At 43.1% G+C, this 19,509-nt stretch overlaps 1 protein-coding gene across 1 annotated transcript in view; it reads right to left on the bottom strand.

The window, feature by feature from the left end:
- Window positions 1-853: 853 nt before the first annotated feature.
- The window catches only part of LOC141148317 (interferon-induced very large GTPase 1-like), a 45,879-nt gene continuing 27,223 nt past the window's right edge, over window positions 854-19,509 (bottom strand). Inside the window, exons 2-3 of the mRNA XM_073635644.1 lie at window positions 7,760-8,070; window positions 854-7,044 (exon numbers count right to left, since the gene is read on the bottom strand). Of these exons, the coding sequence (XP_073491745.1) occupies window positions 2,336-7,044; window positions 7,760-8,051 (5,001 nt within the window). The 5' untranslated portion in view covers window positions 8,052-8,070 and the 3' untranslated portion in view covers window positions 854-2,335. The remainder of the gene's footprint in view (window positions 7,045-7,759; window positions 8,071-19,509) is intronic.

Below are 19,509 nucleotides of genomic sequence, written 5' to 3' on the forward strand. Positions count from 1 at the left end.
CGTCACTCCCGCACATGCGCACGGGAGCCGCGATTAATGGCATAGCCTAGGGAAGAAACAGCACTTTGTTTCGTTTCTTCCCTGCGCATGTGCCGTTGGAATTTTCGGCGGACTACAAGTGAAATATCTCCTAAACGAAGCACGTTTAGGAGACATTTCCACTACCTATAGGTAAGCCTTACAACCACTTTAAGTAAGAAAAGGTCCCCATACTGACAAGGTACTATGGCTTTTGGATCGGTAGGAGGTGGTGATAGGGCATTATATTGTATGTGAGCTGCCTCTTCTTTCTTGGTCATTACTTTCCTGGTCATTGCCCTTTTAGGATTCATCGTTCTAAAGGATTGGAGATCACGCTGGACTGACTCACTCATTTGAGGGTCTGTAAGTGGGTGATGATGAGGGTGGATGGGGAGAGATCGCGTCCGATGATTCTGGCCCAACTTAGCAGAAGAGTGGCGGTGAGCCCTTTTGTGGGGCTTGGGCTGCTACCTCTGGGTATGGCCAAAGGGCCGTTTCTGTATTTACTTATAGGGATAGATAAATGGAGCACCCAGTATCCAATTAGAAGCAAAATGGAGGTAAATATGTAGTCATTTTTATTGACAGTAGCAAAAACTGATCAAGCCAACGCGTTTCAGGGGAACAGAGACTCCCCCTTCTTCAGGGCTGCTGCTGTATGTTAATAATGAATGGGGCTATATCCCAAATTGTTCTGTCTGTGACACCAAAATCTGGTTAGTTGCTGATTCGTTTGGCAGTGGTAGCATATTGAAGGCATAGAGCAGCAGCCCTGAAGAAGGGGGGAGTCTTTTTTTCCCCCAAAATGCATTGGCTTGATTCATTTTTGCTACTTTCAATAAAAATTACTACATTTTCACCTCCATTTTGCTTCTTATTGGATACTGGGCGCTCCATTTATCTACCCTTTTATGATTCATGTACAGTAGATAATAAAATAAGCAACACTTTTGGAATGGCTGTTACGATAGATAAAACAACTAGAATCACTCCTTTGGTCCCAATGCCCTATTACGCAATGCAGCCAGTGTCCTCAGAATTCTTAGAACTCAGGTCCCATTCACACCATTGCGCTGCAGTACAATTACCATTACCACATGCATTATCACAATGTACAGTAATACATGATTGCCATGTTGGTGCAATGCGGTGCTATCCATTCAGAATGGCTCCCTAACACACCTTGCTTATGAACATGATTTGCACTGCACAACAGTACATAGTGATGCACTATGTGTTCTGGCTTGGTACATTAAAAAAATAAGTAAATGCACATTTTGGTGCATTAGACAGCTCATTCAAATGGACTGCTTTAACACAACGCGCATTAACTTGTGGCATAAGGGGCATCAATACATGTGCGTTAAAGCATTGTGACAACATGAACCTAGCCTTAAGGCACACTTTAGGACAAATTTTAAAACAAGCTTTGAATCCAGCCATGTTCCCTTGTCTGATTTTGAATTGTCTCACTGGCATCAACCCTGTCATTCACCTTTATGCAAAGCCTGAGATGATGAAGGTGGCCTCTTGCACAGTTCCCATCTAAGCACTCCTGAAAGTTGAGACAGTGTCTGCAGGGGTGAAGGAAAGGTACAAGTGCCAAGGTGGTGAAACTGGTTGCTGGAACTTGAGAGCGCTGGTATTAGGTGAGCAGGAGTACAGCTGGCAGTGCACGGTAAATGTGCCAAGTTAATTTAAAGGTGGAAACAGGTTCCAAGCCAGGTCTAGCCACAGCTGAGCTGTAAGACGCCAAGTCATAGTGTGGGACAGGCAGAAGTTGGCATTGAGGCAAAAATTTGCTGGGCAGAAGTGTAGTCAATAGTCCAGTCTGAATTCGGTAATGAATCTTCAACAAATTTTATGAATTCGACAACGAACATAAGCATGAAATCTGAAAGCAGGTCAGGAGGAAGCTGGGTCAGTAACAGGATCAGGATCACGGGAACAAGACTGAAGACCATACAGTAAAGAGGTTGTGTAGAGTTCAAGTTTTTAAATAGCCTGCTTAGTGGCAGTTAATGTGTGTGCTAGTCCTCACATGAGCATGCTCATGCTTGTACATGTAGTCTGACATTGTGCATATTTATGTGCACATACATTCGCTTGGCAGCTACTGTTCCTCATAAACGCTTACTAATTGCAAGGTTTTTTTGGTCCAGGGAGACAAATGTCAGAGTATGCAAATGAGGATTTTAGATAGAATTGTTATACTAAAAACTATATTTAGAAAAATTATGTCTTCAATGTTCAAAACCAACATATACAGTATACTGTATATGTGAGTAATGGCACAAATACAGCCATATGATTTTTATTTGATTTTAAAAGATTCCTGTAAACTTGCTAGAGCCTGATCTTCTGTGATCTTCTTCCAGTCTTTTTGAAGCTCGGCTGAGTTTGCAGCATATTCGTATGCAAATTCATTATTAAAACGTACAAAAACGTATTTCCAGTAATCTGAGGATTTGAGGCTGTTGTCAGGCTGAATTGCCCAGTCTGGATAGTATTTACGATATTCTTTGTATGGGTGAAATTTTCCTTCTGTGTCAGAATTTTTAAATCTAGCATTTGATACCACAGAAGTAGAGCAGATGTCAGTGACTAAAGTCTCATTGCTGACCCATCTGTATCTTCCCAGTCCCTGAGGTCTATGGAGAGATGCAGAGTGCTCCTGGTGATCACCACCGGTATTCTCACAGGGGACCTTACAGAAAGGACATAGCTTACCACAGCCAATAACTTTATTCAACAATTCTTCCTGGGGCTTCAGTGTGACTCTGGAGAGAAGGTGTTTAATGTCCAACAATTCTGTGTCTGATAAAATTTGCTCCTTTACGCTAGTAAGATAGAAACCAATGTCCTCAGAGAACTGGATGACATTTGCTGTATTGTGGAAAGTGATCACTTTCATTTCATTCTGTGAAATCACTATTTCTTTGTCTAGTGACTTGCAGAAACTTTCCAGAAATGTCACAATGGCTTCTGTTTTTAAACATTCCTCACTCTTCAGAACATATTCAATTTTTTCTATGATTGGAGATAAAAGTTTTTCTTCTAAGGTTTTAAGAGTTGATGGACTCTGGTATTTCTCAGTTATGTACTGATAGACCCAGTCTTTCAAAAAGGTCCTATAATGATTAATGTACAACAAATATTGTTTAAATTCATTTTTCTTCAGCAAGTCCCCCAGCACAGTTAACTGGAAATCACTTCTGCTGTTAAATATGTGACCGTCAGAACTTTTCAGAATGTCATCAATGATTTCCTTGCCAAGATGTCGTAGTATATAATCAGTTAGTGCTGGCTTCAGGCAGAGCTCACAGAATTTTTTGGCCCTACTCTGACACTCATCTTTCTCATGGAATATGCTCTCAAATGTGGTCAAGTATTGAGGTTTTAATTTTTCAAGGCAAATTTTGGGATCGTTTTCTTCAATGAACCTGTCATGTAAGTCTTGAAATGCTCTAGATGCTTTTCCAAAGATAAAAAGTTTTATATCTAGCTCAAATTTGGAAGAAAAATGAAGTTTTGTAGTGGTTTTATCTTTGAGTTTAGCATTGATCGTGTGTAGCAACTCCTGAAAGTAAGTATCATCATAATCTCCTGTGTTGCCTGCCTTCTCTTTGATGTACGAGTTACATATATCTATCAAAGTTGTTGCAAGATCTCCTATCTTTTCCAGGTGTGTCGGACTTATATAGACTAGATTGCGACTTAAAGAAAAGTAAGTCCAGTCAACATGGATTTTGTCAGTAACAAATGGATTGATCCCATAGTCATCTAACCTCATCACATTGTTTAGATCTTCATTAATACCACCTCCCTTTACTCCCATTTCATTCTTAAGCTGTTGAAGAATCATTTGTCCAATGTTGCGTCTTGTCAGCTCCTCTATTTGTAAATCAGACAGTGTTTTCTTCCACATCTCTTCAAATTCTTGCTTTGCTTCTATGTCAACAAGTTCACAATTTCTTTCTCTGCAGCTTTTTAGGAGATTTGTTAATTCTTCTTCTATCAGTTTCTGAGATGTCTTCTGAATATCCAGAATCTTGAATTTGCCTTTTTGGATTGAAACCGCCTCATTAAGTTTATTAAGAGCATTCCTTTCCAGTTCTTTTTTCAGGAACTTCACACTCATGAAGAAATCTTCCTTGTATCGCTCAATGAGATGAACATTCTCACATTTGTTTTCAAAGTATTTTTCTAGTAGCTTCAGCATTGTATTTTCCTCTTCTAACAGTAAACTCTGAAGATTACCTTTAAACTGCATGCACAACTCAGTATTGAGACTACCTGCAGATTGATTTCTGATGTAAGTTTCTTTGGTGATCATCCAGCCATGAATTTTTTTGGTAAATTCCCATTCCCACAGAGAGTATTGCATAGACAGTTTGGTGTAAGCTTCAGCCACCAGACTGTTTCTGAAACTAAAGATGAATTTCTCATGTTTAACTGCTCTCCACAAACTATCTACCCATGTGATGAAGTCGGGAATTTTGCACTGAGTGTTGTTGGAGCTTTGTGATTTAAAAAATCCCAACAAATACTTCTTTAATTCATAAACATTTTCACTGTAGCCAAAGTTTACTGGAGCCATTGGTGGAACCCCTTGCCACAGTCCAGGAATGTACCAATTGTGCTTCTCTGGATCATAATTCATCACATCACTGAAACAGGTAATTCCACGTTTCTTTTCCATATTTGCAGCTACTCTTGTCATTTCATCAAGTTGTTCCAGAAATTTCTTCCGGTCTCTCATGTTCTTATCATGAGCAGACACATCACTGACATTTTGATGTACAAACTGGCAGTTGGGTTTCTTTCCAATTTCTTTCATGCGAAGAAAAGCATGGACCACAATCTGTAAAATATCCTTCATTTCTGATGTGTTCTCCATGGCCATATTAATGATGGTGATATCACTCAACCCCACCACTAGTGTGGCCAGTTCATTGTCATGTTCATAACTGTCCTCCAAAGAGGCCAACTCTGGAGCTTTCAGCCCCTCGGTGTCAATCACCAGGATGAAGTGACAGCCCAGCTCATTCTGGAAGTTCTCTTTCACTCTTAAAAGAGTCATGAAGGCTCCTCGTGTGCATCTTCCACTGGCCACCGGGAATTGCAGACCAAACATGGTGTTCAGAAGGGTGGACTTCCCTGTACTCTGCACTCCCAGCACAGTTATCACTCTCATTTTGCATTGTCGTCCTGTCTTTTTGTCCAGCTCAATCAGAACATCAGTTATCCACTGTAAAGGAATATTAGAGGCATCCCCATCAATCAACTCCAATGGGAATCCATCAAGTAGGAGATCAGCAGCAATTCCTGGGAGTTTAGTGAATTGTCTTGTGTATTTATTATTCTGTTTAACAACTGTAGAATACTCAGCCTCATAAAACTGTCCCAGCTCACGTAGAAAATGTTCTATTCCTAAAGAACTGTCTGAGATCTTCTTATCCAGCTGCTTAAGTTCTGAGGTATCGGATTTACTGTTACATTTTTCCTTGTATTTAGACTGCAACAAGGAAATATTATTTCTTGCAATTGAATCCAGTTCAAATTTCATCCATTTCAAGAAATAATGTTTTTCAGCCTTGGAGAGGTCAGTAATTGCTGCAGTAAAATTAAATATGCCTACAGGAATGTGATGCTGGTATTGTTTTTCATGGAGTGAACTGAGCTTTTGTTTGAGCTCGGATTGATATTTTTGAGCATCTTTTTCCCCTTGATTCGTCATTCTGCAAATTTCTTTTTCTACTTTTGACAATTCTTTCCACAAATCTCCCTGTAATTTCAGGGTTTCCTTTTTATATCCTTCCACATCTTTTATTACAGAAGTAATCTGGCTTGCATTTTCTTTTGCTTTTCGACATTCAAAGGAATTCTCATCAACAAAGATATGAAGTCCTTCAATTTTATTTTTAGTATTAAACAGATTTTGTCTTTCTTTCTGACAGTCCTTTAAAACATTCTCAATGCCATTTTGAATTTTTTTCACCAATGCTGCATCATTTTCTGTGCTGGTTTTGAGAACAATATTTGTTGCACTTATCTTTAAAATTGTCATTAGATTTTTTATGTGCTTCGAGGTCTCCGGGTTTATTTTTTTACCTTTTTCTGGAGTAAAAATAATATAAAACTGGATGTCAATGTTATTGAATGATGATAACAGTTTGAACTGTTTCTCAGAAATACTTTCAATGAATATAAACACAGCTGATGAGACTCGAGTCAGAAACATAAACTGGTCCCAGTTGGTCTCCAGGTCTCCTCGTAGGTTGGTCACTGCGATGGGTTCTGGGAAAACATCAGACTTGCCACAGGGAAAATACCAGGACATTTCCACCAGTCCATCAGATATTTTCCTCTCAATGTTTCCGCCCTCCATATCATTGTGTATGAAGAAGTTTTGGTGTTGTTGGGCTGAATTAAGGACTTGATTTAAGATTTTAGACTTGGATAGCTTGGTGTTACCCAGTCTGATGAAGGAGAAAATTGGCATGGAAATATTTACCACATTTTCCTCACTGAACCCTTTACTGTCAGATAGTGACTGAGGTCTCCACTTCTTAACAATGTCCCTCATAGCCCAAAGCATGAGGGTGCAGTGTGACCCATCACAAGCAGGGAGAAGCAGAGGGACAGCAAACTGGCACATAGACAATTTGGATACAATCTCTTGTTGTAGAAAACTATCTGAACAATGCAGGAAAACACACAGGACATCCAGAGGGTGAATAGATTCATTTGGACGATTTTCCTCTTCAGTCATTGACTCAAACATGTTTTCAATTGAATTGATTATTTGTGCATCTTTTCCATACTGAGTATTAAGTGCAGCTCTGTTCAAGGCCATCAGCTTTCTCAGAAAATGCCATGGTACATCTTGAATAGTCTGGGGATGGACATCACTCAGAGTCTCTGCGCCAATTTCTAGGATTCGACTCAATGTCAGTTTGGAATCCGTTAAATTCTCCATTTTTAAACTGACAAGAAGTTCACAGAAAATCTTAACTTTATCTGTAAAAGAACATAATGGTTTTAATAGATAACCTAATGTTAAGCATTACCATAATACATGGTTTAAAACAAATGTGCATGCGAATGGTTTTCTACCTTGAAAAACAAGGACAATCATCTTTTTCAGTGAAGAAAGTCCATTACTTGGAGACTCCCACATTTTTATAATGCTACTTTGGGCATTAGATTTGGAAACCCGCTAAATTTAATACATTTCAAATGGAATGGCCATGTTCTTTGGCTACGTCAGGGTTCTGGGTATGAAACAATGGTCTCAATACATATGTGAATACGTTAGTGCTGTAGGTATATTACAAGCTGAAATAGCTGGCTGGTAGGGGAGTTCTCCTGTAGGGATGACGGGGTGCCAAAAGTAATAAAAAATGTTGCAGTTCCAGGGGAAACACTGCTCAGGCATTGGGAATTGTTAAAGTAAAATATACAGTATATATATTAGATTGTGGCTTTCCGATTGTCCTGAGAAAGTTTTCAGATAGTAAGTGACATGGTGGTTGGCCAGAATAATTTTAGCTGTATTTTGTAATGGTTTAAATAAAAAAAAGTGAATGAAGCAGAGAGTGCCCTATGAAAAATTTAGATAAAACAACAATAAACAATACAAAATTAAGTGCCAAATATCACAAAATAGAAATATCTAACTCATTTGTTTAAGGGATTTTTTTAGTGAAATACTCCTATAGCTGAGGTGACTCACTTTCTGGAAAGTACTTGGACAGATAACTTAGTGCTGGAAATCTGGGGATCATGTTCTCAAGTTGACACAGGAATGTCTGACAGTGTTCATCTTTCTGTAGTATGATGTTCATCATTTTTTCAATTCTCCCTCTTGGATCTTCATAATGTTGGAGTGGAATCATCTCATTCGGGGTTATGAGGCCTTGAGATCCCAACTCATCACACAGACCCTCTACATCCTCCTCAAACACTTCCGTTAATTTCCATCGAAGGCGTTTAATCATCTCTGCGGCATCTGTGCCAGAAGTCATGATTTCTTTATTTCAGAATCTAAAAATAAACAAATAAATAAAATGACAAGTTAATGTGCAACTATTCATTTTTAAAATTAAAATGTATTTTAATAACCACATAATTTACCCTATTTTACCTAAATCGTGTATGTAAAAGCAAAATAATTCTGGATGGAGTAGGGAAGGATTGGATCTTTTGTCTGTTTTTTTTTATTGCTAGCTGTGTCCCCACTGGGGAGATGCACCTGATCATTGCCACCAAGACAGAAACTGAGGGGAAATTATAAAGATTTTTACACTGTCACAGGAAGTGAGACTAAATCTTCCAATGGGTCACCTGTTCCGGTGACAACTGTATAAAAAGGGAATTCATCTCATTTTGATGCACTCAATTCCTGTTGTGGCTTCAGGGACAAGAATATAACCTCCCTGGCGGTATGGTTATTTCAGATTTTTGGTGCTGAAAGCTGTACCATTATTTTGCATGGAAGTTTTTTATATTGTAGGCCTGTAATTCTTAGGAATAACACACTTGAATCTGTCCAAACAAGTCTAGTAGACATCCCGGGTATGAAAGTTTGAAACACAAAATCATAAATTCTAATAGAATGAATAACTATAAATAATTATAAGAAATAATATAATAATAAAAATGATTCAATAATTTAAACAAATAAAAAACACTGATTTGCTCAGTTGCAGAATTGTCGCTGTCATTACTTTCAGTGTTTGATGGATTTCTCCACAAATCACTATCGCTCAATTCTGCAAGTGATTCTAATTTACTAACGCTGGTTTCTAGCTGGTCTAAAACCATTTTTGATGTAAAGGGCCCATTTTGGTTGCTATGGACTGTAACGATATCAAGTACGGGACATGAAAAGCTGTAGCTAGCTGCCATCTTGTGTGGAAGTAGCCATGACAGTTTGGCTAACCATGTAACCTCACAGAGAACTCTGAACTCTCTCCGTTCCCCATCTTAGGAATTCAAAGCTTTTTAAGTTCAACAGAAAAGGTTATCTCAACAGAGAAAACAGAACCAGGTTAGGTCAGTAGAAAACATTTGTTGTAAGGGCAGTGTTCAGGCCTGTCGTAAAACTGTCACCCTCCCCATTCAGAGCCCTAACAGGCCTCGGTTGTAAAAATGTCTGAATACACCTCACTAGAATAAGTATGAAATTTCAGCATGTTTCATAACTTCTGACTTAGTAATAGCACAGCCATAATCTGGACATATTTAGCTTCCTCAGATAATATGGAACGTTTCAAGTCCAGACACCCCTATGTCAGGTCATATGGGAAACCCCTGGGACCACTTATTCCTCCAAAGCAGGCTATACGTTATAGATATGGCATGTTTAGACTTGTTTTGAAGGAAATCTCAAGTTGAATAATAATATGGATATTTGGAGTCTGTAAACACTATAGATGCAGATATATGAGTATGTATTACAAAATCTACCTGGGACGTGGTCATGAGTGTAGACACCTCCCAGCAACCAACCCCTAAAACAGGATGACCAGATGATTGGTTACTGGTCGCTGTCAACACCCCCTTTGATTTGACAGAAAAGAGGAGATGCCAAGACAATGGGGAGTTCTCCTTTTACCATCCAAGAAGAAACATCTGCCAAGTCGAGAACCGATTACCTAGCTCATCGATCGAACTCTGATCAACCCTCGGACATTAATTGCAAGTATTCTTCCTTCTCAATTCTACCTTATTGCTTTGTGGCTGTATATTGTCTTTATCTTTTGAAACATCTTTTTTCTGTAAATATTTTATTTGCATCAACTTTGACCTTTTCATAATAAACCCTTATGTTGAAAAGTGTTAACCTTGTCTCTAAAGCTCTTAATGCAAGCTATAAACGAACCTGCCTCTTGAAGGGCGCTACTGTTGTAGAGTAAGACTCCGAGCAAACCTGTCTGTGGTGGCAGTGTGTGTGGCAGACGCTTATTCTAAAATTATAATTGGTATTGCTAAATTACGAGTCTCCCCCGGCTCAGTCTTTTAAACGGGGGTGGTGGCAGTTAAAGGGTTAATTGTGTAATTAGCCCAGTGACAATCACTCTCAGGCTGCTCGCACCTAGATTGTGGTCCCGCAAGCTGTAAAATCTTTGTGCTGGGCACAGCTGAGAGTGGCATTGTTACGTAAGTGACAGCGTGGTGTGAGGTTGGCTGGTCCTTTGTCGCGAGTTAGCGAGGAGGGCAGGGATCTGACACCCGCGTTCGTCACATATTGGCTGGCAGCGTAGTGGGATAGTTTTGAATGAAGAGCATTCAGTGCATTGTTAGGAATTAGCTCTGCACTGAAGGATTGTAACCTTTGTGGAAACAGTCCTTAGAGACAAGCTGGTGCATATTTTTTTATTTTTATTTTTTCAAGAGAGACATACAGCAACAGCTCCTTCCTACACCTTCTTCCTATCTCTTCTTTCTGTTCTATCTTTTCTGCTTGCAAAATGTCTGGGTTATCAGCATATAAAAAGATGAACAAGAATGAACTGACTGTCGAGTGCGCAGAAAGAGAAATTGACGTCGGTGGCAAAAATCGTGAAGGCTTGATACATGCCTTACAGGAGTTTGATATCCGTGCAGACCAAAACCTGGGGGAAACTGGACCAGAAAGGGTTTCCGCTACTCCAGAGCCCAGTGGTTCAGAGGCGGCCTCACCAGATGGGCAAGCAGAGACTGACACTGGAATACCACGGATTGTTACCTCCAAGTCACCACAAGAGCAGGCCAGCATCAGATTGCCTGAAACCATCATAGACTCTCTTCAAATGCAAGAAACTCTACAAAACCTCAGGAAGACAGATCCTGTGGTGTACCTGCAGTTTCTTGAGCGCCAGGCTGTGGCCGAGAGAGAGGCTGTGGAACGCAGGGCTGAGCGAGAGGCGGCAGAACACCAGGCTGAGAGGGAGGCTGATGGTCGGCACGAATTGGAGATGGCTAGGCTCCAGCAGCAGCGACAGGCTCAGAACCTCGGATCCCTAGAGCACAGGGATGCCTCTCTGCCAGTGATCCCGGCAGCCAAATTTCCAGTTATGGAAAAGGACAGTGACATTGACGTGTATCTACTGTCGTTTGAAAAAACTTGCCGTCAGTACCATCTGCCCCCAGCACAATGGGCCCGGTACCTGACGCCAGGGCTACGAGGCAAGGCCCTGGATGCTTATGTTGAACTGTCAGAAGAGCAGTGCGATGATTATGAGGCCCTAAAGGCTGCAATCATCCAAAAGTTTCAGCTAACCCCGGAAGTGTACCGGAAGCGTTTTAGGTCCCTGCTTACGTACCACATTCCGGCAGTGGACTAAAGGCTTGAAAGCCGATTCTTTTGAATCCCTGGAAGATCTTATGATTGCAGATCAACTTTTGCACATCTGTCCTACAGACGTCAGACAGTTTGTGCTGGAGCGAAAGCCAGCCTCTGCCAAAGCAGCAGCAGAACTGGCAGTTACCTATATCCACTCTCGGGTATCTGACCATCACAAGGCTCCTCTGAATGGCTGGAAAGGAGGGAAATCGCACACGGCAACCCCTCCTCTGCCTACCAACCAAGTTCCTCAGCAGCCGGAACCTGCAGCTTCTGGAGCCAAGGCCTTCCTAACTGACAAACGCAAATGCTACAACTATGCAAAGAAGGAAGAAGTGTATCACCACGCGGAGTGGCACCGTGGATACACACAGCATATAAAAATGTGCCGCGTCCTATCAAGTATATGAAAAACGAACAAGAGGGACTTTTGGACTTTTTAGGCACAACTACAACAAATTAATTATATAAAAGATACCATTTTATTAACTTGAAAAGTACATAACAAAGAAAAAGACATTACTTAAAAAACCATAACATATGTATGTATTGAGGTACTCGCTATACAACACCATCTATCATATCTAGTTATTCGGACGTCTGGATATACATCTCACATCTATAGATCAATCCGAAATGATGGCTCGGTAGCAAGTCTGTAGTCAATTCATATCACATAACTCTTTAATGCTCGACATGTTTCGCGTATCATTACGCTTCTTCAAGAGCGATGCAGGATATGTTGTAGATTGTAAAATATGTATAAAATCACCAAAGAAGTAATGCTCCGCACACCCTCTGCGGTCAGAAAAAAACCAGCAAGTTGGTGCATCTATACACATCGGGATAAATGTGGGCTAATATAGCTTAATACATAAGCCTATTCCAGTATTATTTATTATAGGTATTCATCCATATTTATTGCCTCTTCTGTATGTCCCTAGGTTCCACAAAAGGGCTCAGGTAATCCTAGATTAGGGGTGCCATCGGCCCAGTGTTATCAAAGGTGGTATGCCAGTAGTATGTCCTGAGTGTAGTAGAAAAGGACCTGCGACGTGCGGTATCCTCCTGAGGCTGGAACGGCACTCCGTTCCAGCCTCAGGAGGATACCGCACGTCGCAGGTCCTTTTCTACTACACTCAGGACATACTACTGGCATACCACCTTTGATAACACTGGGCCGATGGCACCCCTAATCTAGGATTACCCGAGCCCTTTTGTGGAACCTAGGGACATACAGAAGAGGCAATAAATATGGATGAATACCTATAATAAATAATACTGGAATAGGCTTATGTATTAAGCTATATTAGCCCACATTTATCCCGATGTGTATAGATGCACCAACTTGCTGGTTTTTTTCTGACCGCAGAGGGTGTGCGGAGCATTACTTCTTTGGTGATTTTATACATATTTTACAATCTACAACATATCCTGCATCGCTCTTGAAGAAGCGTAATGATACGCGAAACATGTCGAGCATTAAAGAGTTATGTGATATGAATTGACTACAGACTTGCTACCGAGCCATCATTTCGGATTGATCTATAAATGTGAGATGTATATCCAGACGTCCGAATAACTAGATATGATAGATGGTGTTGTATAGCGAGTACCTCAATACATACATATGTTGTGGTTTTTTAAGTAATGTCTTTTTCTTTGTTATGTACTTTTCAAGTTAATAAAATGGTATCTTTTATATAATGCTACAACTGTGGTGAAGCCGGACATCTCAGGGCGCAGTGCCCTGAGCAGAAGTTGACATCACCTGGCCATCCGGCCAGCAACCCTTCTTCCGTGCTGTTCGTCCGCAGGAAAACTCGGGTAACCACCGCCAACTTGCAGCCAGTCACCGTGGGCCACCGGATCCTTACTGGGTTCCGGGACACAGGAGCTGAAGTCACTTTGGTCAGACCAGAGGTGATAGAAAGAAGGGACATCATCCCTGGAAAGTTTTTTACCCTCACCGGAGTCGGGGGGACCCGCTCACGAGTACCCCGTGCCTATGTTTTCATTGATTGGGGTGCCGGAAGTGGGATGAGAGAAGTGGGAGTCTCGGAGGAGATCCCCACTGTGGTGTTGTTGGGTGCTGATTTAGGTACCCTTGTTTCTTACTATGCCCCTGCTAAAAACACCCAGGATGCTCCCACGGAACTCTCTGGACCTACCAAGGTACTGTTTACAGATGTTGGGGTAATATCTGGGCAACCTGTGGATGGACAGAGGGAGGGGGAGGGTGGAGTGGAGGTTCAGGGGTCTTCTTCACCTACAGAAGGAGAGGAGGCCCCCTTGCATGTGCCAATATCAAATGCTTGTGTAGCTGATGTTAAGAATGTAATTACTGAATGTAATGATGTTATGTCATTGTTGGAGGTCACCCACAATGCTGGGAGGGTGGAGAAGATAGAGTCTCTGGCGGGAGAGCCCAGGAGTGGCCCAGGTGGCCCCATTCCTGACTCTGACCCAGAATATTCTGCCTTGACTACACCCCAGCAGTTGTCCTTGTGTGTCACAGGACGGCTGGTTGGTACTTGTAGTCCCTCGCCTCAGCCAGCACTGCTGAGAGACAAAGGCTTTGCAGTGTTCAGCAGGCCAGCTGTTAGCTCCCCTGCTGAGAAAAATAAACAAAAGCATGATAGGGACAGTGGGCATAGAGGCTGTACTGGTCTACAGGCAGGAGGCCTGGAGACTGAAAGGGTTAAACAGTTGCTCACTGTGTCCAGTCAGCCTAAGGGGAATGTGTTGAAGGTGTCACCTGATCTGGTCTGTGATGGTCCAGGTGAAATCAGGAAGGCCAGGGTTGGAGTGAAACACAATGGTTTGTGGCCTAACTTGATGTTCACACAATGTCCCAGCACAGCGCCTGTCATTGGCAGAGACCGTATACCTGAACGGAAAGAGTTAGGTGCCCTGGTAGAAGTGATAGCTGACACTGAGGGAGTGGGCTTAGGCCTTCAGTCCCACTCACCTTTCCTTCCACTCCAGGCACCCATGATGCTGGCAGTGCTTACAGCATGCCGTGTTTGGGTCATGGGAAACCCTGGGAGGGCACCCCATGGCGTCCACAAGATGGGCGACCGGGTGTATCCTTCCCTCACCCTTGCAGCCCACCTTGCCTTGCAGGAGGCGCAGACAGGCGGGGCAAAGGAGACTGAGGAAATTATGCAGTTAGGGGTCGTTCAGGGAGCTCGGACAGTCTGGGCGCCACTGGTAGTCTTGGTCCCCAAAAAGGACCAGACGACCAGGTTCTTTGTGGACTACCGGAAGCTAAATGTCATCACTACTGCAGATGCCTAGCCCATGCCCCGGATTGATGAGTTGTTAGATAGGCTGGCGGCCGCCCGTTATATAACAATCATGGATCTGAGCAGGGGGTACTGGCAAATTCCTCTGGCCCCTGACGCTCGGGAAAAGTCGGCCTTCATCACCCCATTCGGATTGTTCGAGTTTACCGTCATGCCGTTTGGGATGAAGACTGCCCCAGCTACCTTCCAGAGAGTCATGAATGACTTACTGGAGGGGCTGGAAACCTTTGCCGTAGCCTACCTGGATGACATCGCCGTGTTCAGCCCTACCTGGGAAGAACACCTGGTGCACCTGTCACAGGTCCTAGACCAACTGACAGCTGCCAATCTGACTGTCAAACCCAGTAAGTGTCAGATTGGCATGACTGATGTGCAGTACTTGGGACACCAGGTAGGAGGAGGTACCCTGAAACCCGAGACAGGGAAGGTTGAGGCCATCCTGGCCTGGCCTACCCCTCAAACCAAAAAGCAGGTTATGTCTTTCTTGGGGACTGCTGGCTACTATAGGAAATTTGTATGTAACTATAGTAGCCTGGCCAAACCTCTGACTGACCTAACCAAAAAGAAACTGCCCAAGGTGGTGTCTTGGACACCAGAATGTGAGCAGGCATTTCAGGCCTTGAAGGAGGCGCTGGCCAGTGCCCCTGTGCTGCAGGCTCCAGACTTCACCCGCCGTTTCCTTGTGCAGACGGATGCCTCTGCCTACGGATTGGGTGCAGTCCTGAGCCAGGTGGACGAGGCCGGAGAGGAGCATCCCATCCTCTACCTGAGCAGGAAGCTGCTTCCCAGGGAAGTAGCATATGCCACGATCGAAAAGGAGTGTCTTGCGATCGTGTGGGCTCTCCAGAAGTTACAAACGTACCTTTATGGACGGCACTTCACTGTGATCACGGATCACAATCCCTTGAGCTGGCTAAATCGTGTTGCTGGGGAGAATGGCAAACTACTTCGGTGGAGCCTAATTCTTCAGCAATACAATTTCACCATCCAGCATAAGAAAGGCAGCGCCCATGGCAATGCTGATGGGCTGTCACGACAAGCCGAGCCCGCAGGAGTCGGTTGCGTCAGGAGGGAAATTGTAGTTCCCTCCAATGCAACCACCTAAGGGGGGAGGTGTAACGATATCAAGTACGGGACATGAAAAGCTGTAGCTAGCTGCCATCTTGTGTGGAAGTAGCCATGACAGTTTGGCTAACCATGTAACCTCACAGAGAACTCTGAACTCTCTCCGTTCCCCATCTTAGGAATTCAAAGCTTTTTAAGTTCAACAGAAAAGGTTATCTCAACAGAGAAAACAGAACCAGGTTAGGTCAGTAGAAAACATTTGTTGTAAGGGCAGTGTTCAGGCCTGTCGTAAAACTGTCACCCTCCCCATTCAGAGCCTTAACAGGCCTCGGTTGTAAAAATGTCTGAATACACCTCACTAGAATAAGTATGAAATTTCAGCATGTTTCATAACTTCTGACTTAGTAATAGCACAGCCATAATCTGGACATATTTAGCTTCCTCAGATAATATGGAACGTTTCAAGTCCAGACACCCCTATGTCAGGTCATATGGGAAACCCCTGGGACCACTTATTCCTACAAAGCAGGCTATACGTTATAGATATGGCATGTTTAGACTTGTTTTGAAGGAAATCTCAAGTTGAATAATAATATGGATATTTGGAGTCTGTAAACACTATAGATGCAGATATATGAGTATGTATTACAAAATCTACCTGGGACGTGGTCATGAGTGTAGACACCTCCCAGCAACCAACCCCTAAAACAGGATGACCAGATGATTGGTTACTGGTCGCTGTCAACACCCCCTTTGATTTGACAGAAAAGAGGAGATGCCAAGACAATGGGGAGTTCTCCTTTTACCATCCAAGAAGAAACATCTGCCAAGTCGAGAACCGATTACCTAGCTCATCGATCGAACTCTGATCAACCCTCGGACATTAATTGCAAGTATTCTTCCTTCTCAATTCTACCTTATTGCTTTGTGGCTGTATATTGTCTTTATCTTTTGAAACATCTTTTTTCTGTAAATATTTTATTTGCATCAACTTTGACCTTTTCATAATAAACCCTTATGTTGAAAAGTGTTAACCTTGTCTCTAAAGCTCTTAATGCAAGCTATAAACAAACCTGCCTCTTGAAGGGCGCTACTGTTGTAGAGTAAGACTCTGAGCAAACCTGTCTGGTGGCAGTGTGTGTGGCAGACGCTTATTCTAAAATTATAATTGGTATTGCTAAATTACGAGTCTCCCCCGGCTCAGTCTTTTAAACGGGGGTGGTGGCAGTTAAAGGGTTAATTGTGTAATTAGCCCAGTGACAATCACTCTCAGGCTGCTCGCACCTAGATTGTGGTCCCGCAAGCTGGAAAATCTTTGTGCTGGGCACAGCTGAGAGTGGCATTGTTAAGTAAGTGACAGCGTGGTGTGAGGTTGGCTGGTCCTTTGTCGCGAGTTAGCGAGGAGGGCAGGGATCTGACACCCGCGTTCGTCACATGGACAATCTCCAGTTTCCAGGCAAAAAGAATGTTTTTTTTATAATATAAAACTGCATGCAGGGCACTGGAGAAACTACTAGAGAGAAAAGGGATGTGAAATAAATTGATACAGTACACTGTAATCTTGCAGATTACTGTATGTGTATTGTGTGTGTTACTTTTTGAATTTTGCGCCATTCTTCATCCCCGTGCGTCGCAACGCTCGCAGGTAACGGAGCTCGGGCACAGTGATAGATCGAGTGGAGGACGGCTCGCTCACACTGCGGGGAGACATCGCAGGATCCAGGGGACAAGGCAAGTAAGCTCTTCCTGGATCCTGCGATCCTGAGTCTGGCTCGGGGTTACCACTTTTGGTACTGAAAATCCACCCCAAGCCAGACTCGGGAATACCACCAGGGGGGGTTAAGGGATATCCACAAACACAAAGAAAAAACCTCACTGGGATTTTAATCCTCCCCTTCTCTATCCAAAACATAAAACAAAGTTTGGCCTATACATGGATTTTACGTGAATTAACTGTGCCGAATTTGTAGAGGCCAATCTGCTGACAGTCTAAAGAATAAATGCCCCTCAGGACTCTGGGCTTCAACAAAATGGCAGCCTTTAGCAAGCGAAAACAGGAACAATGTTGGAGACAATTTACATCACACACTATTTTTAGTAGTATAATTATTTATGTGGAATGTATGTTCCTTGCTAAAGAACATTTTTTACGTTGTTTTGGGTAAAGTTCTGCTTTAAGACTTGACATGTTTGGTACCTACTTATTTGACGCAACCCTGTATTTTACATTTTTATTTTAGTATTTTTTATTTTTTTTCTTGAAAATATGCATTTGATCATGCCATATGACGTCCGGCCGGGATAACACAATCACTTTGCACACGTCATATTGCTATATGTTGGGCGGGAAGTGGTTAAAACATTAAAAAATTGGTAGGCAAGTAGTTAAAAAAGGTCTCAGAGACCATAAAAAGCCAGATTTGTGCAGTGCACGACTAATAGTTGTACTGTGGACAGATTCTCCCACCTGAGCTGTGGATTAGGGATGAGCTTCATGTTCGAGTCGAACCTATGTTCGACTCAAACATCGTGTGTTCGGTCGTTCACCGAAATAAAGAATGATATGGTCCGTTTACGCCAAATTTGAGTTGCGCGTCACGGCCCATAATTCACTGCGGCATCGCAGTGCATTGCTGGCTGATGATTGGCCAAGCATGCACTATGACCTGCATGCTTGGCCAATCACAGCGCTGTGTGTACAGAGAGCCGTAATTGGCAAAAGCCAAGGAGGCTTTGGCCAATTATGGCTCAGGGTTTAGTACACGCCCCACACTATATAAGTCCGCCTACACGTCGGCCCTGTGTAGTGTGTTTCGGCATTGAGATAGAGACAGTGTCATTTGATTTAAGTTAGAGTAGGTAGGTCGAGTCAGTTAGCTGCAGTTAGTGTATTGTGTGTATGTAGGTATGTATGTAGCTAGATCCTGTTCTTCTCTTCCTAATATACAGGCAGGTGTTTTTACAGTATTTCCAGTTACTGTACTGTGTACCCCACACAGTCTCTCCTACAGTATAGCTACCTGCAACCAGGTGTTTGTGTAGGCTCTTTGAAGTATTTCCAGTTACTGTACTGTGTACCCCACACAGTCTCACCTACAGTATAGCTACCTGCAGCCAGGTGCTTGTGTAGGCTCTTTGAAGTATTTCCAGTTACTGTACTGTGTACCCCACACAGTCTCACCTACAGTATAGCTACCTGCAGCCAGGTGCTTGTGTAGGCTCTTTTGAAGGAGGGCAAGCAGGCTCTGTGTCTAGAGGCAACAGTGCTGGTCGTGGACACGGTGCATCCTCATCAGCACGTGGCCGTGGGACACGCTTGGCCTTTTTTTCGGCAGCTGGCCATGTTGAGCCGCAACATGCGGAAGACTTAGTCGAGTGAATGACCAAGCAGCCCTCATCCTCCTCATCCTCTCTCACCCAGGCTCAGGGTACTTTGTCTGGCAAAGCACCTGCCAACGCGGCCTCTTCCCTCGGCTCAATGGCATCAGTGACTCCTTCCCTAGCCCCACCATGTCCTCCTGAGGAATCCCTCAAACTGTTTGACCACAGTGTTGGGTACATGCTCCAGGAGGATGCCCAGCGTTTTGAAGCCTCTGATGATGGTACTGAGCTAGATGAAGGCAGTAATGTGAGCCCGGACAGAGGGGGTGCCCAAGGACAGCAATCTGGCAGTCATGTTCCCCCTGCTGCAGCATACTGCCAGGTTTGCTCCAGTGATGAGGGAGGGGATGATGAGGTCACTGACTCAACGTGGGTGCCTGATAGGAGAGAGGAGGAGGCACA

Source organism: Aquarana catesbeiana, linkage group LG06 (genome assembly GCF_042186555.1).
Source record: "Aquarana catesbeiana isolate 2022-GZ linkage group LG06, ASM4218655v1, whole genome shotgun sequence".
In the NCBI taxonomy this organism is placed as follows: domain Eukaryota; kingdom Metazoa; phylum Chordata; class Amphibia; order Anura; family Ranidae; genus Aquarana; species Aquarana catesbeiana.